Below are 19,955 nucleotides of genomic sequence, written 5' to 3'. Positions count from 1 at the left end.
AAATTAAAATTCATGCTTTGCTCAAAATCTGAATTTGAAAGTGAATAGAAGCAGTCAGTGGCCAATACCTTGTTTGAGTCAAAAGGCATTCACTGTGCATTACCGCCTGGTACGGCTCAGTGGTACCTTTTTGATGAGAGAAAAACAGACACCAATTAAATTATTCCACAAGGCTTTAGCCCAGTGGACCCCAAAAGCCAATCCACGTCTGCAGGCCCCCGCCCCAGCAGCAGAATGATGTCAATGCTTTTCTTCAGCTTTGTCATCCTAAATCCAAAATAAAATGACCCCCCCACCACCACCACCACCAAGCCCTCCAGTGATCACTGGAGTATAGGAAATGAAATACATTATCCTGGAATATATACATGCAAGCACAGAATTTGTACAAAGGCAAAAACATCTGGTGCAGTGACTTTTCTAAAACCTCTTTTTCATGAACAGAGGCATTTTACATAGAACCAAAAGGATCTAGAGCAGGTTTAAATAACATGACAGAGTAAAAGTATTAATTCATGTACTGACTATTTTCGTGACAATAGAATTTACATCAGAATACAGAAGTCCATTTGTATAATATTCCAAGGGTCTTTCTTTACCATGAAATTAAATACAAAACTGTAGCTTTGCATTTTACAGCGTTAATTGAAGGTGATTACCAGGAGAATGTAACATGTCCAGGTGGTAAACTGTTAAACATATCATTTGTAACTAAAGGGGATGTTTAGAACACACATTTCAGCTTTATAATATATATATGCACTACCAGTCAAAAGTTTGGACTCACCTTCTCATTTAAATGACATGAGATGGACCACAGATGGACAACAAGTGCTCAGCATCACTAGGAACTCCTTCAAGACTGTTGGAAAACATTTCAGGTGACTGCCTCATGAAGCTCATCCAGAGAATGCCTAGAATGTACAAAGCAGTAATAAAAGCAAAGGGTGGCTATTTGGAAGAATCTAAAATATAAAACATGTTTTGAGTTATGTCACACTTTTTTTAACTTCATAATTCCATATGTGTTCATTCATAGTTTCAGTGCCTTCAGTGAGAATCTACAATGTAAATAGTCATGAAAATAAAAATTCAAAAACAGATGAGTCCAAACTTTTGTCTGGTAGTGTATATAAAATAATTTTCTCATGATTTTGTTTATTTCTACTGATAGAGTAAAAATATGAACCTGTATTAATGTATTATTACACAGTTCATGTCAATATATGACATGTTTCAGTCTGATTGTTGCACCAAAGTAGCCATTTTATTGTAGGTTACTGTACATACCAAAGTTTTAATACATAGTTTTGCCTGTGGCTCGTTTTTTGTGTCTTATTACCCAGTAACATACATTTCAGTCTTATATTTTCCACTATAAGTACTAAGCTTGAACCTAGTTATTGCCCTACATGGTGATGATATAATTATTATCTCTTTATTATTTTATTATTATAACTATTACTCCCACTATTGCCATGTTATTACATCAGCAATAAAATGTGAAATTGTTAATTATTACCAAAGATGGAGAAAATCTACATTTAATCATGTCTCATTAGTGGTAAAACATGTAACATTAGGATGAAATATGTTGTATTTGGAAGGAAAATGCCTGAAACGTCTTAACATCCATCGTCTGTGCCAATTTACACCTTACATTTTAGTTATTTGGAACAGATGTTATGTAGTTTGTGTTTATCCACATGCTAAACATAGAAACTAGATGTTTTCTAAAGTGTTTTTTAATGCTTTATATTATAATGTGTAAACCTCTGCATCGAGTGCATCATTGTTTGTGATCATATTCCGGTTTAACCTCAGCACTCATGTTGCCGTAGCAGCAACAGACTCCAGACTTTATCCACTGTTCACTGGATGTTAGACACAAATACGCCATATGTTCACAGAGACCTATGGCCAGAATGTCTTCAAGTAAAGTAGTGTGACGGCGCTTCTCAGCAGCGCAGACCACCTTAAATTTGCAAGAGATGAGAGAAGTGCATGGACAGACACAGCGAACAGTGAAACAGAACACCATTTGGATTCAACGTGACAGGCAGAAAGCTTAAAACATCGCTTTTTTACACAAATCCCTTCCATCATTTATAATCCAAAGCCTTGAGTGCATGCTATCTGAAAATGATTTAGGTTAGTTGAAGACAAGGACACAGTGACAGGCAGCTGCACTGTGACTCTACGTCCTGTGTCTTCTATAAGATGATATACAAAGTGCTGCTGCTGTTCTCAAACACTTACACTTGTTATCTCATATGAAATCTATCAAGAAGGTTTGAGAAAAGAATAGTATGAGGGCTCTGTGGTAGCCATAAGGATTCTATTTCTTCTTCTTAGTATTCATCAAATATAATTGCATTCGGAGGTACTAACATTATTCTATTTTATTTTATTGTTTATTTTTTGTATTGTAGGTACAGACATAACTAAATTATTTAATCATTACCTGTAGATAGGCCTACATGAGTTTTTTTTTACTGAAATATACCAAATTTTGTTCAGACTTTATGATGCCAGAAACAGCTCAAAAGCATATCCCTGAAAATAACAAATATTAGCTCCCAAATTAGGTTTCACTAAGACCCCCCCCAAAAAAAGCCACTTATGCGCTATTTCTAGAGGAATTTGGAATAATTCTGTAGGTTGTCTGTGATGTTAATCCTATGTAAATCTGCCATGTTTATGATTTGTAAAGTAAAAAATCGCACTAATGTCCAAACCTATTTCAGCGAACACACCAGTCTTGTGATATTAGATAATAGTGTGAAGCTGCAGGACAGAACATTTTCCTGTCATCTGTAAGCAGTGAGCCTGCATTTGACAATGGAGCTGACTAATAATGTCAGTAAATCTGAGTAAAACACAGATTTCTCCTATCCAGTGTGAATGTGCAGCTTGAAACACAGTCATTAGAGCAATGTTTTTCAACCTTGGGGTCGGGACCCCATGTGGGGTCGCCTGGAATTCAAATGGGGTCGCCTGAAATTTCTAGTAATTGATAAAAAACACACAAACAAACAAACAAAGTGAGTGGTGAGTTGAGAGAGACCATCACAATACATAACAGACATGACAAACTCTGAAGCTGAAACTGAAGCACTGTGGAGTTATTGTTTTTTCAGTATTAATTGTCAGCCTTGTAAATCCAAGCTGGACTGACTGTACATATCCTGACCAAGGAAAATCAAATTCTCCCTTTGTGCAGTAATCTACACCTGGCTTTTCTGCCTCCGTCCATAATAATATACATTATATAGACTAAATGTTGTCTTAAATTAACGTTTATTTGCAACATAGTATAGCAAACTATTACATGATCAAAAACAAATGAATTTTTGCAAAAAAAAAAAAGTCTTTGTTTTGAATGTCTGGGGTCGGCAGAAATTTGGGATGTTCAAATAGGGTCACGAGCCCATTTTAAAAGGTTGGGAACCACTGGATTAGAGGTAAATTTCCATATCTCCAGAGGTGTCCAGGTTATACTAACCCATACCTTACACCCAAGAGACAGCTGAAAATGGGATTTTTTTTTTTACATTGTTGTTGACAGTTACAGTCCTTAACCCATACAGACCCAAACAGCCACTGGCAGCTAAAACCATCTACTGACCTAAAGAGTTTAATACCTGTTGATCCACTAATCCTATCAACACATGTAAATAATTGGTGTAAAATGCAGTTTGTCAGCTTTTCATGGTCATCAGATATGACCCATGTGAATGTTCAGAGGCTCCATAGTGAACGTGGAAACACATCTTCTACAACATTGATTCACCAGTAAAACCCATGGAGCTGGATCAGTAGCTGGGTTTCCATTACAGTTTTCTACAAAATAAAAGCGATATTTCTACAATTTTGACAATGTATAATTGCTACTTTTGTGTTTCCATTGAAGAGTGTTGGGCTTCGGATGTGTGATTCTAGTAAAGTCCCGTCTACCTGTCTCGCAATATGTCGTAGTTCTCTCAGGGGGGGTCCGTGCGTACCTCACAATTTCACTCTGCATCGTCCCAAGGCAAAGTCCTTATTTATGGCAGCGGCCACGTATAATGGATTTCTGGGAGAGGATTGTACAGAATTCACCAACGAGTTGTGGATCCAGATCCAGGCAACATTTAATGAACTGTTATGTTATAGAACCTCTCATGGCACCGGACTTGTCATGTGTGTGACCAGTGAAAATGTGTAAGATGTGTTTCCATTACACTTTTGTGCAATACTTCTATCAAAATGTCTCAAAAACCGCCTCATGAGAGCGTAAAAACTTATTTGTGATCTTTGACAAATTTTGCGACATTCCTGTGTTTCCATAGCCAGTTTTCTATTGCACAATTTACATTTTGCGCATTTCTGAGAGTAATGGAAACCCAGCGAGTGACAGTGGATGGAGTCACTCAGTTAATGATATAATTTGTTGAAAAAGTCACATTTTCTTCATTTTTCTTTGTTTCTGATATTACGACAGTTTTAATCCGAGCTTTTATGAACATTTACATGATCAGTAAATTAAATATGGGAAAATACTTGATTTTCATTGAAAAAGTGCAAAATACAGAGGATAACATTGTAAAGTAAAAAGTAAATAAATAAATAAAAGTAGTGCTGGGTCTTTATGGGTTAAAGAAATTCCTCCAAGTGAATTACTTGAGTGACTTCCTACTTTAGTTTCAGTTGGTAAGGACCACAATGGTTCATTGATTCCTACATCCAATATCAGGCCTGAAGACATCAGAATGCAACATGCAATAAAAGCTCAACGGTGATCTATGCCAACATGCATGGAGGTGTTAGTGACCAATCATTTCTTCTTGCAGCTTTAACTTTTTCTCTTTTAATGGATTTATTTTATTTTTTTTTTTTTATTCAGATCAATTACTCGGCTTTGTAGAAAAATCATCATTTCATCTATTTCATGTCAGGGCCTTCTGGCAGTGCACATTTATGCAGAAAATAGCATCTAAATTTAGATGGCTCAAAGGAAAAGGCATAATTCTTTTAATTAAGTCAGTACTAATCCACTCAATTGGCCCTCTTTGTTTTCACCCACCTACCATGTTACAAGAGATATCCTTCATTGTCTCAAGGTGTGTTGACAGTGGCCCTTAATTCTGTAGGTATTCATGAGGGCACAATCTATCTACTTTCTTTGCCTCTGGGAAACATACTTTCTGAAGGTTAATAAACAACCCTGCATATCCCAAGCCCTGAGATCATTTATCAGATTGCGATCTCTTACAGACTCTGAGAGTGGCATGCCGTTTTATCATTTTAACAACGACGGCTAAAAGTGCCTCAAGAAGTCTGCCTAATAGGTTATTTTGTTATATGATTTCGTTATCAGATATTTTTTCCCTCGCTCGCCTGGTCTTGGTCGCTGTGTAGTAACAGCCCTGAATCCCTAATGAATACTCACATTAATGTCCCTGGAGCAGCCCAAGAAATAATAGGGTCCTCCCTGGGCAGTAGTGCTAGCCATGTCCCATCTATTTCTATGGCACAAGCTGTGGCCCTGCTATTTTTTACTGTGCTACTGTAGTCCGGCCCTGTCCAAACTATTTTTGTGACTGATTCAAGCACCCGATCTGTCTCAGCAGCTCATGTTTAGTCTGTTTACCGCAATCACCGTGACAGCTGTCAGTCTCGTTCACCGAGTCACCAAGAAGCCGGAGGAACACACGATGTCTCCTAATTTTGCTATATACTGTACGGTCGTGATGGGAGGGTGGGACGTAGTGGAGCTGAAAATGTTCCAGAGCGATTGATCTGAATATAATACATTCTGTATCTCAGCAGTGAGTTGTTACATATCAACCCTGTCTCATAGTAATTATGTTCAGCTGAATTACACACTCAAGTATATTTCCCTGATTGTGTTGCAATCAAACATTGGGTTTATCCAGTTGTTTTTTTTTTATCATATCTTTGTCAATATTATTGTTTTAAACCTAAACACAAACAGTTTAATAGTCCTGTTCTCAAAACCAGCTAATATTGAAAACTGTATTTAAGGTGGAAATGAAAAATATTGAATTACATTTATGTTGAGAGTATTTTTGTTATTTTGAAATTAATTAAGAGCACTTAATTATGTCAGAATGAAAAGTAATGTGGGTAATATTATGTTTATAGCAGCTATGCTGGTTCTGTTACACAGTTCTACACATATCACATGCTTTATTCTGTGATGTTGTTGTAATGTGTCAAAGCAGTGAAAAAAATGTAGGTTTCTCTGATTGTGTTCCAGGAAGACATTGGGTTATCCAGTAATTTTTCATCCAGTATTTTTTTCCAGTAATTTTTTCATCATATCTTTGTTATTTTTTTCTGTATTAAACCTAAACACAAACAGTTTAATAGTCCTGTTCTCAAAACCAGTTAATATTGAAAACCATGTTTGTGATGGAACTGAAAAAATACTGAATAACATTTATGTTTGAGAGCATTTTTGTTACTTTGAAATTAATTAAGAGCACTTAATTATGCCAGAATGAAAAGTAATGTGGGTAATATTATATTTATAACAGCTACACTGGTTCTGTTACACACTTTTACACATATCACATGCTTTATTCTGTGATGTTGTGTTGTAATACGTCAAAGCAGTGGAAACAAAAAAAGTATGTTTCCCTGACTGTGTTCCAAGAACACGAGATTTATCCAGTAATTTTTCATCCAGTATTTTTTTCCAGTAATTTTTTCATCATATCTTTGTCGATTTTTTTCTGTATTAAACTTAAACACAAACAGTTCAATAGTCCTGTTCTCAAAACCAGCTAATATTGAAAAACCATGTTTGTGGTGGAACTGGACAAATACTGAATTACATTTATGTTTGAGAGCATTGTTGTTACTTTGAAATTATTAATAGCACTTAATTATGTCAAAATGAAAAGGGTAATATTATATTTATAACAGCTATACTGGTTCTGTCACACACTTTTACATATATCACATCCTTTATTCTGTAATATTGTGTTGTAATGTGTCAAAGCAGTGAAAATAAATGTATGTTTTCTTTTAATAGTGGCTAAAATAAAATTCTGTGAGTCTTGACTAATAAGAAATGTGGAGGGCTACAAGTATCAGCCTGAAGTTCCTTCCACCGGAGTTCTATCAGAATGTACTACACCCTGAACAAGGACTTTTGGGGAGTAAAATATTGCCCAAAACTAAATCCAGAACCTGGTGTCTGCAAGGGAAAATGTTCTTCCAAAGGGAAAGCTTCTTCCCTCACATACAGTCTACTATGAATCCTAATCTTTGAGCATATGACTTACATCATGTATTTTCTGCTGTTGTGTTTGTGTTTGTGTGCTTCAGGTTGTTTGGTGTAACAGGGAACTGTGCAGCCTGCAGCAAGCTAATTCCAGCCTTTGAGATGGTCATGAGGGCCAAGGAGAATGTCTACCACCTGGACTGCTTCGCATGCCAGCTCTGCAATCAGAGGTGAGTGATTGGACCACGTCTGCTCTTCTCTTATACCTGTATCCTGTCCGATAGCTGTCCAGGGAGACCATATGGCAGTGTCATGAATCTCAAGAACTGCTGAGAGTTGAGAAAATAGAGTTCACATAAGGAATTTATAACCTTAAATAGTGACCAGATAGACAGAACCAGCGCCTTCAGGAACCCTTCTGGACCCAACACTGTGATTATCATCCAATAGTAATGCTGTACTGTGGCAGCTTATAGCTACAGGTGCGCTATGTATGATTTTTATGAGTCACAATACGCTCAGATATTTTAGGACAGTACTGCTTACATCAGTGCAAGATGGGAAGACTCCTGTGCTCCTGAAATGTACATGTCCGTTATTAACTAACAGTTCATTATGTACCACTTAAGATCAGTCATTGGAGACCCATTCATGGGTTGGGGTTACATTTGAGACATGTCTGAACTGATAATGTTTAACACAGGAATTAGACCATATTTGCTTTCTAATGAAGTCTAAAGTGTGCATTTAGTTAGGATTAAATGAAAATAATGATTTTTAAAAATGTCAGGAAATCAAAACCCTCTCAAAATGGTCCTATTTTGAGAGGGAAAATGATGCCCCCACTTACTAAAATTGTAATCTTAAATGTACTTTGGTAGACATCCAATCACCTCGTACAGTGTTTTTCAGCCTTGGGGTCAGGACCCCACATGGGGTTGCCTAGAATTCAAATGGGGACGCCTAAAAATTTCTAGTAATTGATAAATATAAATATAAAAAAAACTTACTAAAAAAAATATATGATTAGTTGACAGAGACAATCATGATACATAAAAGACATGACAAACTGTGAAGCTGAAACTGAAGCACTGTGGTACTGTTTATCTGTCAAATGTTTATTGTGGTCGGTTTCAGATGCTGCAGCTCTTTCATAATTCATTGTTTGAGTTATTGTTTGTTCAGTATTAATTGTCAGCCTTGTAAATCCAAGCTGGACTGACTGTACATATCCTGACCAAGGAAAATCAAATTCTCACTTTGTGCAGTAATCTACACCTGGCTTTTCTGCCTCCGTCCATAATAATATACATTATATAGACTAAATGTCATCTAAAATTAACATTTATTTGCAACATAGTATAGCAAACTATTACATGATCAAAACCAAATTAATTTTAGCAAAAAAAAGTCTTTGTTTTAAATGTCTGGGGTGTTTGTAATGTTAAAATGGGGTTACAAGCCAAAAAAGGTTGGGAACACCTGACCTAGTAGTTAAAATCTCATCACCAGGTCATTGGTGGTGCATTCAAGGGTTAGGATTAGTGTTATATGAGTACCATGCTTGAAGTGATCTGAGACACATCCACATCCATGTAAAGGTTCAGATTTTCTCTTGCTCTCTCTTCTATACTTTTACTATAGCAGAACATAGCAGAGCATGGTCATTTGATCAAAAGATCTGTTCAGGATTTGTTAAAAAGTGGACCTGATCTGTGTTACTGCCACACAATCTTTTGGAGACAGTCTGGTCACATACTTTCGGTTAACTGACCAACTTGGACTGCTGTCTAGTAATCTTTGAGGGTTTTAAAGCACTTTCCATTCAAACCATAGGGAAACATCATGTGACAGTTGCATGTCTCTTTTTCTTCCCAGAACTCAGGTTTGATGCTCACATATAGATCCGAGCGTATACACACACATACACACACACAAACCAGACCCATTGCGCATGCTAAAGGCAAAGAACCTGGTTACGCACAATTAGCACTCGGTTATTGTCTTGCCACTTCAGCCGGCTGCACCAGACAGCCTCTCCTAATGGAAGAAGTCAGCTAATCTTCATCAGCCAGGCCCAGGCAGGCCAGCTCTGCTCTCCCACATTAAAACCCATTTAAGCGCGAGCAAATCTTTCTTTTTACATTAGGGCGCCTGATGAACTGTTGAATAAAATAGACGTTAGTGTGTTTCACATGGTCCGCTGTGGCCTTGCAAGCACCGTTCAGATGCCCATCACAATTTCACCAGGGCTTGGCTAAGATTTATGGTGTGGCACTGGCTTTAATTGAAGCTGTTCCTCAGCTTCAATTAAAGAGAGATACCCGTGCAGGGATAGAACTGCCCGCTCACGTCTTAGAGGAACTGCCTCACACAAGTATTGAGGATGTGAACTTTAGAAACAAACTGTAATGTCCAATTTCCCACTGTGGTTCCTTCTATTATTGTATACAATCAATTTTTTCCCAGTAGAATCCTTAAAATGTGTACTGCACTATGTTATTCTAAAGTAACAACGTTTTTTCCCCCATGTTAAAGAATAGATTAGACCAGTATTTATAAGCTAAAACAGCTGATCAATACAAAGTTATCTGCAAATAACTTAGAGACAAATCCCATATTGTTCTTTTTTTTTTTTTAACACTACTCTGAGTTATGGGTAAATCTGGTTATTTGCTGCACATAATGTCAAAGTATCTTTTATAATACCCTATTGGTTCTCAAAATTACTATGAATTTTTCATTCATAATTTAAGCATAAAGATTCTCCTTTATTTACTGATGTACACATTGTTTGTGCTTAGATGACAGGTACAGGGTCATCCCATTTCTCTGATTGCATGGAAATGCACTGTTATGGCTCAGGTTTTATTTATATAGTGGTGTGTAAATGACAGTTTTCATCAAATTACTCTAAAAACAACTGCAGTATATGTTGCCTTGTTAATAGTATTGCAATATATTGAATCATAACCCTTGTACTGTGACACATATTGTGTCACCAGACAGAACATACTTTGATGTCATATTCATTTCTGTGTAATAACATCTGAGCCAGAATTTATGGATGGTGTCTTTAGTTGATTTGATGTAATGCATTCCACTGCTGCAACATAACTAAATAAGTCTAGTTTAAGTAGGTTTCTCAACATTTTATCCTGATTAATAGAATGACCTTTTCAAAATTTTCTCAGCCTCAGCCTGAGATCTATCAGGAGATCTCACTTAAGATTCCCTGAATAGTTTCTCAGCGTCTCATTGGAAATAGGCTCCTGCTCTTTGTCTGGCATACTGATCTGCCTTGTTCATCCACACTAGCCGTGTCCCCTCTCATTTCCCAGCCTCAAACAAGCATGAAAGCCCCCATCAACCCCTCCCACCCCAGTCCTCCCCCCCATGGGCCCTTCAATAAAGCAATCTAATCCATCTCACAAATGGCCCAGAGATTTCTCTGTGGAACATCGTCAGAAAATGTGAAATCTGATAAACACAGCAGGCAGTTGAGGGGTCAGCAGGGGTCATGCGGTGTAATTATCCGTTGCTTCTACAGGTCGGCCACTGCGCATGATGCTGTTTGAAGGTTGAATTGCTACAATCAAGTATGAACATACATTGAACACCCCCACACACATACACACTTATACATACTCCCCCATCCATTTATCTACGCCATCACTTATGGCTGCAGTATTTCACTGAACAGGGAACTCAAAGTCAGTGATTATTCTGATTTCATCACCGACTCACTGCAGGACTCTAACAGTTACTGGGCTCAGTTATTATGGGTGTTGCTTAAGTGATAGGCCAATTAGTGGCAGAGATGGACTGACCCGTTGGCTGAGACCAGACATGTCACTACAATCATGACCTGTGTCCACTTCTTTGTCATCATCAGTATTAAATTGGCAACCATCTCTCACTATGAAAAGCTCTGAGAGCCAAATCTAATCAAGTGGCAGCCTCCAGGGCTGGAAAATGAAGCTAATGCAAATGTTACAAAAACTGCAGTACCTCAAATGGCCACTGGGGGCTGGCCCCAAAAACAAGTTAATCTGTGTAGAATCCTGTTTTAAAATGTCCAGCATCATAGGAGTAATGAATGTGTTAGTTTACCTTTATAAACAGTGTTAAAGCTATAGATTATTTAGGGTGTGGTAGTTTTGAGTGACAGCTGTGATAGTTTGCTAATTATAACAGCTAATGCTAATTAGCACATTATAGGCTACACCACGCAAAGATGTAATACTGTTATGAAACACATCTCTAGGTGTTAACAGTTAGGTTATCAATTAGCTGAAATTAATTAGCATCTTTATATTACAGTGTTAGCAATGTGGTTGGTATTTTCAGGAAGTTAGCTGGAAAAGTTAGTCTTCTCCAACTTAACCCTTGTGTCCAAATATTCATGGTCTGTATAAAATAACTAGACAAATGTGTGAAGTCACCCATTGATTTTGAATTATAGTTTTGAAACCTGGAGTTTTCTTCATTCTGGCTTTGTGACACCAGAATTGACAATATTTGGGCAAAACTATGGAGCAAGGAAAACATTATAGTGACAGGTTAGTTAACTAAAGGAATAATAAAAATAATAATTAGTGCACTTACTACTGGGTCCAAATCAATGGTATAAGACTAGAATAGCTTTTGGAAAAAAATGCCAATGAGTCCATATGTCTACCGGACATATGTCTACTGGAGGTCCATGGGAACCAGATGTTTATGAAGTCAATGTCTAGTGGACGTCAGTGGTATTAGATTTTGAGATACTAAAGCTTTGACATTGTTGCCCCATGCAAAAAGGCAGTTGCAGTGGCTTAGTCTGCTCCCTATATAGAGTCTGTGAATGTATTTAATAAAAAAAAGTTAAGTTGAAAAGCCTCAGCAGTTGTGTGTCTGCCTGAAAGCGCCACCTTTTTCTTCACACTATGTATGACTTTGAAACGGTATCAAGCTGAGGAGAGTGAATAGCTCCTGTCCCTGGTCTATCAATGAAAATATAGGATCCTACATTGGCTCTGATTGCTCATGTCTGCACCCAATGTGGCCTCACTCTGTTAAACTGGACATAAATCTAGCAGCATGACCTTCCTACCAGCCAGACCTTTTATTTTCTGCACCTGAGCTAGAAAAAGGTAGCACCATCACGGTCTTAGAACCAAATAAATGGGGGGCTGGTCCTGAAAAGAACGGGGGTTTGCTGGTGAGGGTGAGGTGTAGGGAATAAGGAAGGAGATATGAGACTCCATCCAGCAAGCAGTTAGCCACAGATCAGCCCTGGGGGACAGCTAATCGATGGGGCTGTCGTCCAGCCTCATCATCTAGCCAGTGCTGGCCCAATATCCCCCTGATGAGCTGGAGGCCACAGTACAGGGAGGCTGGAGGAAGGTTAGAGTAGAGGGGAGCAGAGGAGAGCAGGATGGGTGACAGTGCAGAGGAAGGTCAGCGCTGATAAGGGGTGAGGCTCCACACTGGAGCCTTGGAAGGAGAGACTGACACCAATTGGGTTCAGCACAGCTAAGCTCAGCCACTGGTGCCTTGTATGAGTCATGAGTTAGGCTTGTTAGACAGGGGCCTAATGGGCAATAAGGGACACAGTTGTCACTTTGTGTATGATTGGTGTTGAGAACTCAGAGCCTCTGCAGCCAGGCTAGTGGAGAGCACAATTCAACTACCTTATCCTATACTGCTGAGGGATAAAAATGCTCAATTTAAAAAAAAATGACAAGTTTTATACAAATAAATGTTTCTTTATCTATTTGTCTAGATAAGCCATTCCTAAACTTAAGAATTCTGAGTCCCGGTTTCATATCTGATCCATACAACCTTAAATCACAACTATAAACAATACACAAGACTAGGATGAAGTATTTCACTTGTGTTTTTTATTTCACAAACCCAACAGATCTGTATGAATGTTCAGCATGATCGGTGCTCAAGTATTTTCTACGTGTCACCAGCAGTCATTGGTTCAAAATCTGAAAAATATTTGGCTAATTTACTAAACTTATTCACTTAGAATTTATACTTTTTGTGTGCTTGTAGTATCAGAATTTATTGAATCTTGAACCATGTGTCATAACACCTCTTACACTATATTCTTTCAAGTGCACATCTATACCAGTGCACACAACAGGATGCAGATCATGACTAATGTATTTTGTGTTTTGTAGTTGGTATTCTGGCGGAGTCATGCTGAACTCAATGCTGGAACAACTAAAACAATGGCTTTTCATCTGTTAGTACTGTAAGAAAAACTGCAAACTAGTTAAAAATATTATTGGACATGTGATTTTTTGTTATATTGTAGAAGACATATTCTTCTGAGGGCTAAGCTGAAGAGATGGAGGCAAAACAACAAAGACTGAGGCAAAACAGAAAATCTCATTACATGTGTCCTTGTATTGGTGGAACCTGATTGCCCAGTAACAATCTACCGGACAAGAGCTCCAGCATTCTATTACAATTAAGTATCACTGCCATAGGGCCAAGTGTTTCTGAACATGTATGCATCCCAACAGTAATTAGATTTGGTCGAGTTGAGACTCTTTTCTCTCTTTGACAATCTCCCTGTTTCTTCATTTGAGTGGAAAGTGACTACTCTAGTTAACATGGGCCTGGGAGGCAAATAGCTGGCATTGCAATACATCTTTTAAGTGTGTGCCTGTGGAAGTCATTCTTTCTCTTCCTCCTACAACAAGAGGTCCCTAAAGACTCATTAGTCACAGTCACCTCTGAGTAAAAGGAGGAAGACGGAGGGAAGAAAGTGAAGGCAGTACAGAGAGGAAGACAGCAGCAGCAGCAGCAGCCAATCGACTGCTAGTTAAGTTAGCATTGAGCCAATAGTTAGTGTGCAGCACTATTTATTTTAGATGGAGGGTAAAAGGGAAAAAAACCCAAGGCTTACGGTGGGGTCGACAGGAAGGATATATCCCCAAAATCCCCCCAATCCTCTGCTCCCCCACCCATTTAGAAAAAACACACTACCTGGTGTTAAAATATGACATCATGTAAACTCAAAGTAGTGGCATGAAGAAAGATAATTGTTAGACAATCGATATGAACTCAGTTTGAGCTACATCGACCTGATAGTGGCAGAATAATGGTCAGAGAACCAATTTTTCCCACAAAACTCCACCTAGTGAATGAAAATGACACCATATAAACTCTGGACAGTAGAGAGAAAATGGACATTTGTAAGTCCATTGATATGAACCAAATTTTTACCTCAATTGGCCGATTATTGCTTGATTTATGTTCAAAAAACTGATTTTCAACTAAAGTGCCCCCATTTGGATGACTTATAATACTCACAGAGAAGCTGAAATCGATAGGGTTCTTCCACTAGGGGTCCCCTATGTTGATTATCAAGGGAGAAGAAATCCAACCAAATCTGTCCTAGTTATCACGTTCACACAAAGGATATTCAGCAGCGGCGGTCAGGGTAAAAGCATTATATCCCCAAAACTCCATTTCGGGGATATAATGAATGAATTAGTTTAAGAACAGAAAGAATATAGGTGGTTCATTTAGGAGACAGTGCTTCAAGTTATTCATATGTGATGGATTCATAATCACCACATTTCAACCCAGTTTAACACTGTCGGGAGATTTAAGTATACAGCCAACATTCATATTAAACCTTTATGACATGAGGAGAAAAATGTCTAACATCAGTGTTAAACACTCATGACCATATGACTAAATGAACTTATAACGCTTACATGGTCAAAATGTTCTCATAATATTTATTTTTCTATGTCAGATCTTTCATTCTATCAAGTTTAAAGGCTGGTCTATGGAGTGGGAGTTCAAGAAACCACCATGGTTTTCTCTAGAGATGTGCAAAAGCAATTGATTATTTGATTAGTTGACATCTTGTTTTTTAACAGTTGAGTCCAGTCTATTTGGGTCAGAGAAGGTAGGAGATTTATGTTTTTACTTATCAGAGACACGGAAAAAATGTTTCTACCCAAAGTCTGAAAGGTCTGCTTGAAGACATTAAATGACTTACCTGCAGCTCAGTTTTATTCATTCAATTATGAGTATTATTACTTTGGTTTGGGTGGATGGCATGTGTTAAATATGACGCCACAACTAATGGACTTGATTAGGTATGATTATTGTACATTATTGAAATGCTCATCCCTTCATTTTACAGTTTTAAATTGTTCTCTGACATGACGAACATTTCATTTACTTGTAAAATTTCAGAACTCTAGAGGTCCAACATTTAATTTAAGTTCTGTGGATAAAACATTTTCCAACACTTAAGTGTTTTAAATGCAATTAAGCTTTTTATCAATGTAGTAGAACATGTTCTACATGACATGAACTGAGAATTAAGGAAAATATTTTAGTAAAGAATATGAGACATTGTGTCATTTTCCTTTTTCCATTCATTGCACCTCCAGAAGTTTTCTACAATGTGTTAATTACATATGTTCATATCACAGTGAAGTTTTACCAGTTAGATGTGGTTTAGATTTGCTTTAGAAATAATTGTTGTTATTCCTGTGTCTTATGCTGACTTTGTGACTATTCTGCTGTACGCATTTGAGAACACATAGAATACAGACCATTAGTATTATCTAAGTGCCATCGTCAGAGATAGTTATTCATTCACGTGTGTTTCCTGCAGTAGATTACAGTCAGCCAGAACCAGAAGAGATTCTACTGCCTGCTCTAAAACGACTCCTAAAGAAAAAAAAAAAAAAACATCCACAGCTACTCATCCAAATGCATATGTCATACCATTTCATCAATAGGTTAAAGTGTGAAATAAATGGGTAGCAGCAAGGATGAAAAATGAGAAAGAACAGCCAGACAAACACAGAGGTACACAAACCTACTAATAGAGCAGATGTGGAATAAACAAGGGCTGAAATAGTGCTTCAGTGGGAGTGGGCACATTGTCACTGAAGGCAGATGCTAATATTGTAGATCCTGAGGACAATGTATCATTTAAACAAGACAGTTTTATTAGAGTGGATGACAGTGTTACATGGAGCACACCGCTGCCTCTGGCTAATCACTGTGTCAAACTGGATGTTAGTTGTCTGTGTTTGATTTGATATTAAACATGCCTCAGCATCCTGCCATTAAACACAGCACAGGTTTTTTTTTTTTTTTTTAAGCCGTAATTCTGTGGATGGTCTGGACGTCTGTCTCTTCTGTACATGCTTCGGTTGGGGCTTAAATTTCACTTTCTACGCTGATCATCGTGAGAACATGACCCTTGATGACGCCCTTGTTTTATATCTAGCACCACCAGCAGGTTGACCTTATTAATGGGCACAATGAATTCTCAGCTACAGTATTTACGTGACTTTAATTTCTGGTCTAGGTTTTTAAATTTTTTAACCTTTTTATCCTGGTCTAATAAATACAAGAAAATCAGTGCGTGTGTGGTATTGGAATACTTTACCGTTAACTAAAACAAGAGCTAGAATACACAAAAGAAGAAGTGAAGTTTTTGTTTGTCGACAATAACAGCTGTTCTCTATGTTTTTGGGTTCATATTTGTCTTGAGGAGGGTATGTCTAATAATGTATCTTTCATGTGAGGGGTCTGTGGTCCATTAAAATGTCTTAAAAGTACATACTGATACTCCCCAAACAAAGACAAAATCAGTGTATAGTCCTCTTCTGCACATGTGATGAGAAAAAAAACATTATATTTACAAGACTACTTAAAGCACATATGACTTTTTTTTTTTTTTTAAATTGTCACTGCTGCCTTCAATCATTTAGTTGTATTTGCAAAAACACATCCCTTTCACACTGTTTGGTGTTTTGTGCCAAATACCTACGGTGGGTTTGAATCCTCCTAATTGGTCCCAAATGGATGCAACAAATCATGCTCTGTATCTGCCCTCCAGCCCTGAATAAATGCTGTGAACAGCCCTATCTCCTCAGTTACCTGAGCTCCATCCACTGTGTGCAGCTTCCAACACTGCACTCAGCACTCTGAACATCCAGGGAAGTCAAACAGAGGCGAGGCCCACTGTCCCCACCTCCCCACACCAGGTCCACCTCCCCCCTGGTAAACATCGGGACCGGCGCTTGCCGACCTTGTCCAACCTGCACAGCGAGGGAGATAAGCGGCCCTCAGGACAATACAGCAAGAGTTACCACTCTTACGTGTTCAACATAATCTCCACTTGGTGCTATGCTGAAAGGTCAAGCGTAACTGTGCAAACCCCCCCCCCCCCCCCCCATCCTAGAGAAGGACGGGCTACTGAGGGCGATGGGGGTTTCTGTAACAGCTGCAGGTGCAAAGAAACCCCAGCAGCCTGAAACAGAGATAATTCTATTCATTTACACCACCACCAACCCCCACTCCCAAACCAACAGCACCCCCCTTGTGTAATCGAGTTGACTGTTTCCAAGAGGAGTAGTCCTCATCCTCATCCACACATAGCGCTGTTCAGCCAAAGGGGTTAAAGGATGGGGCTAATACTCTGCCAAAACCTACTAAACTAAAAAAAATTCAATAACCATCATGGCTTACAAAAACAATAAAAAATATAATCTCTGCACTGCACTACTTTAGGAAACTCAACCTTAGCAACAGTAATAAGGAGCTAATGTACTGCCAAAACACAGAAAACAAAACATGTTTTAGAAATATTCAGAAGTACAAGCAAACAGCATAGTTTACAAATATAAAGCATTAGCAGCAAACAAATAAATTTTTTAGCAAATACTAAACATAGTAGTTAAACATCCGTCTGTCCATCCATCCATCCATCCATCCATCCATAAACATGCTGGTGTTGTGCCAAGTTATGCCAAAGTGAGCTCTGCTAAACAGTTTAGGACAATGTCTATCTCTCTCTCTCTCTCTCTCTCTCTCTCCCTCTCTCTCTCTCTCTATCTATCTATCTATCTATCTATCTATCTATCTATCTATATATATATATATATATATATATATATATATATATATATAAAATGATGCTACCCAACAGTATATTTTGGGTTAGATACAAAAAACACAACAAATGAGATACCACAACTTTTTATACTTTTTTTTTTTTTTTTTACTTCTGTAGGGATATTTTTTTTGTATTTGTTTCTGATGAGTGTTTGTTGTGTTATTTTAATGTTTTGTATTTGCAAAACAACATGCACTAATTGTTTTGTATGTGCAGACCATACTGCATATGAAAAATGTATTTTATTAGTTGTTTTGGCAGGAAATATAATAGAAGGTAGAGGTGTTGCACAACACCAAGGAAGCTAGCGCCACAGCTGGCTGGAGTTGCTAGCCTACAGCTCCGTACTAATGATGAGATTCTTACTTTGATGCTTATGTAAACCTCTCCTCCCTCGCTGTCTCTTTGTCTGATGCAGGTTTTGTGTAGGAGACAAGTTTTTCCTGAAGAACAACATGATTCTGTGCCAGACAGACTACGAGGAGGGGCTGATGAAGGAGGGCTACGCTCCCCAGGTCCGCTGACACTTGTAGGCCAATATGGAGGAGGAAAAGGAGAGGAAGAGGAGGTGGAGGAGGAGGAAGATGATGGGTGGGAGAAAGAGAGAGACTGAAGGAGAGCTTGCAATCAACAAAAAGCACTAGAGCCTCCTGTCCAGCTCCTGTTTCCCACATGTACATAACTAAGCAAGCCTCCCTGGGATTGGGGGGGGGCACTCTGCTGTACAGAATAGCCATAGAGACTGCAGTGTGGCAGGGAAAGGCCTGGACGCCTACAGCCGACCACAAGTATTAAAAAAAAAAAAAAAGAAAAAAAAAAGTTTGTCCATTTGTTTGTTTGTGACTGATGCTGTTTCTTTCCTCCTGGTCGTCAAATGCCAGCCTCAGAGCAACAACTACCCAACAGCTGGCCCTGGGAAATGGGAAAAAAAAAAAAAGAATTAAGAAACCCAAAAGCAGTCTTGTCTCATTTTATCTTGCAAGGACAGACATCCACCTGACTGTACAGACTGCTACTTGAATCAAAAATACACTGAGGTACTGTCAATCAATGTAATTTTGAGATAAAGACCTTTTTACTCCATGTTAAACTAAAAACACAGCGAATGTACACTGAAGCGCCGCAGAAATGTGTGTATGTGATGTGTGAGCATGTGGGTAATATATATTTGAGAGGAGCTCTGATATCATGTTGTGAGGCTTGGTCTGGTCCATATAAAGACACCACTAAAACACTGTCAGACACAACAGTGAAAGGTCAACATGCTATCAAGGCACACAAGTGCATTTATGTGGTCATGTAACAGCAGAACAAAGGGTTCTTTAAAGTTGCTATGTGAGTAGTAAGTGAACTGCTGGGCCTTGAAGATTGCGTTAAGAGTCTCTTGAACCTCTCCAACATCCACCAGGTCCCCCGTTGGAGTAAGGTTTAGGGTTTTGGTGTGGTTACATTTGAGCCATTTGAACTGAAGTAGTTTACTTAGTGTTTTAGCTACATGCTAAATACAGAAAATAGAAGTCCAAAAAAAAAAACATGTCAGCTTTATAATTCTGATTTTGTAGGCCTGACCCAAAGGAAAAAAGCGGGATGTTAAAAAGTTTGATATGCACTAAATAATCATTGGTAATAAATGTGTCACTCATAGGGTGCTGAGAGGTGATGGGTTTTGTGGGCTAAATCACAGTTAGCTTCTCTGCAGTTCCCTCATCAGAAACACCACCATGGCTTTTGGATTACTGCAGAAAATAAGATCTGTAGCAAACAAATGTTTGTTTATTTACA

At 38.2% G+C, this 19,955-nt stretch overlaps 1 protein-coding gene across 2 annotated transcripts in view; it reads left to right on the top strand.

The window, feature by feature from the left end:
• Positions 1–19,707, top strand: part of lmo3 (LIM domain only 3) — a 73,902-nt gene extending 54,195 nt beyond the window's left edge. For both annotated transcript variants that reach the window (XM_030149440.1, XM_030149439.1), the window contains exons 3-4: positions 7,339–7,464; positions 18,592–19,707. In XM_030149440.1, coding sequence (XP_030005300.1) covers positions 7,339–7,464; positions 18,592–18,697 — 232 coding nt within the window. In that variant the 3' untranslated portion in view covers positions 18,698–19,707. The remainder of the gene's footprint in view (positions 1–7,338; positions 7,465–18,591) is intronic.
• Positions 19,708–19,955: the final 248 nt, after the last annotated feature.

This window comes from Sphaeramia orbicularis, chromosome 12, assembly GCF_902148855.1.
Source record: "Sphaeramia orbicularis chromosome 12, fSphaOr1.1, whole genome shotgun sequence".
Taxonomy (NCBI): domain Eukaryota; kingdom Metazoa; phylum Chordata; class Actinopteri; order Kurtiformes; family Apogonidae; genus Sphaeramia; species Sphaeramia orbicularis.
This window is presented reverse-complemented; position numbering and strand designations above follow the sequence as displayed.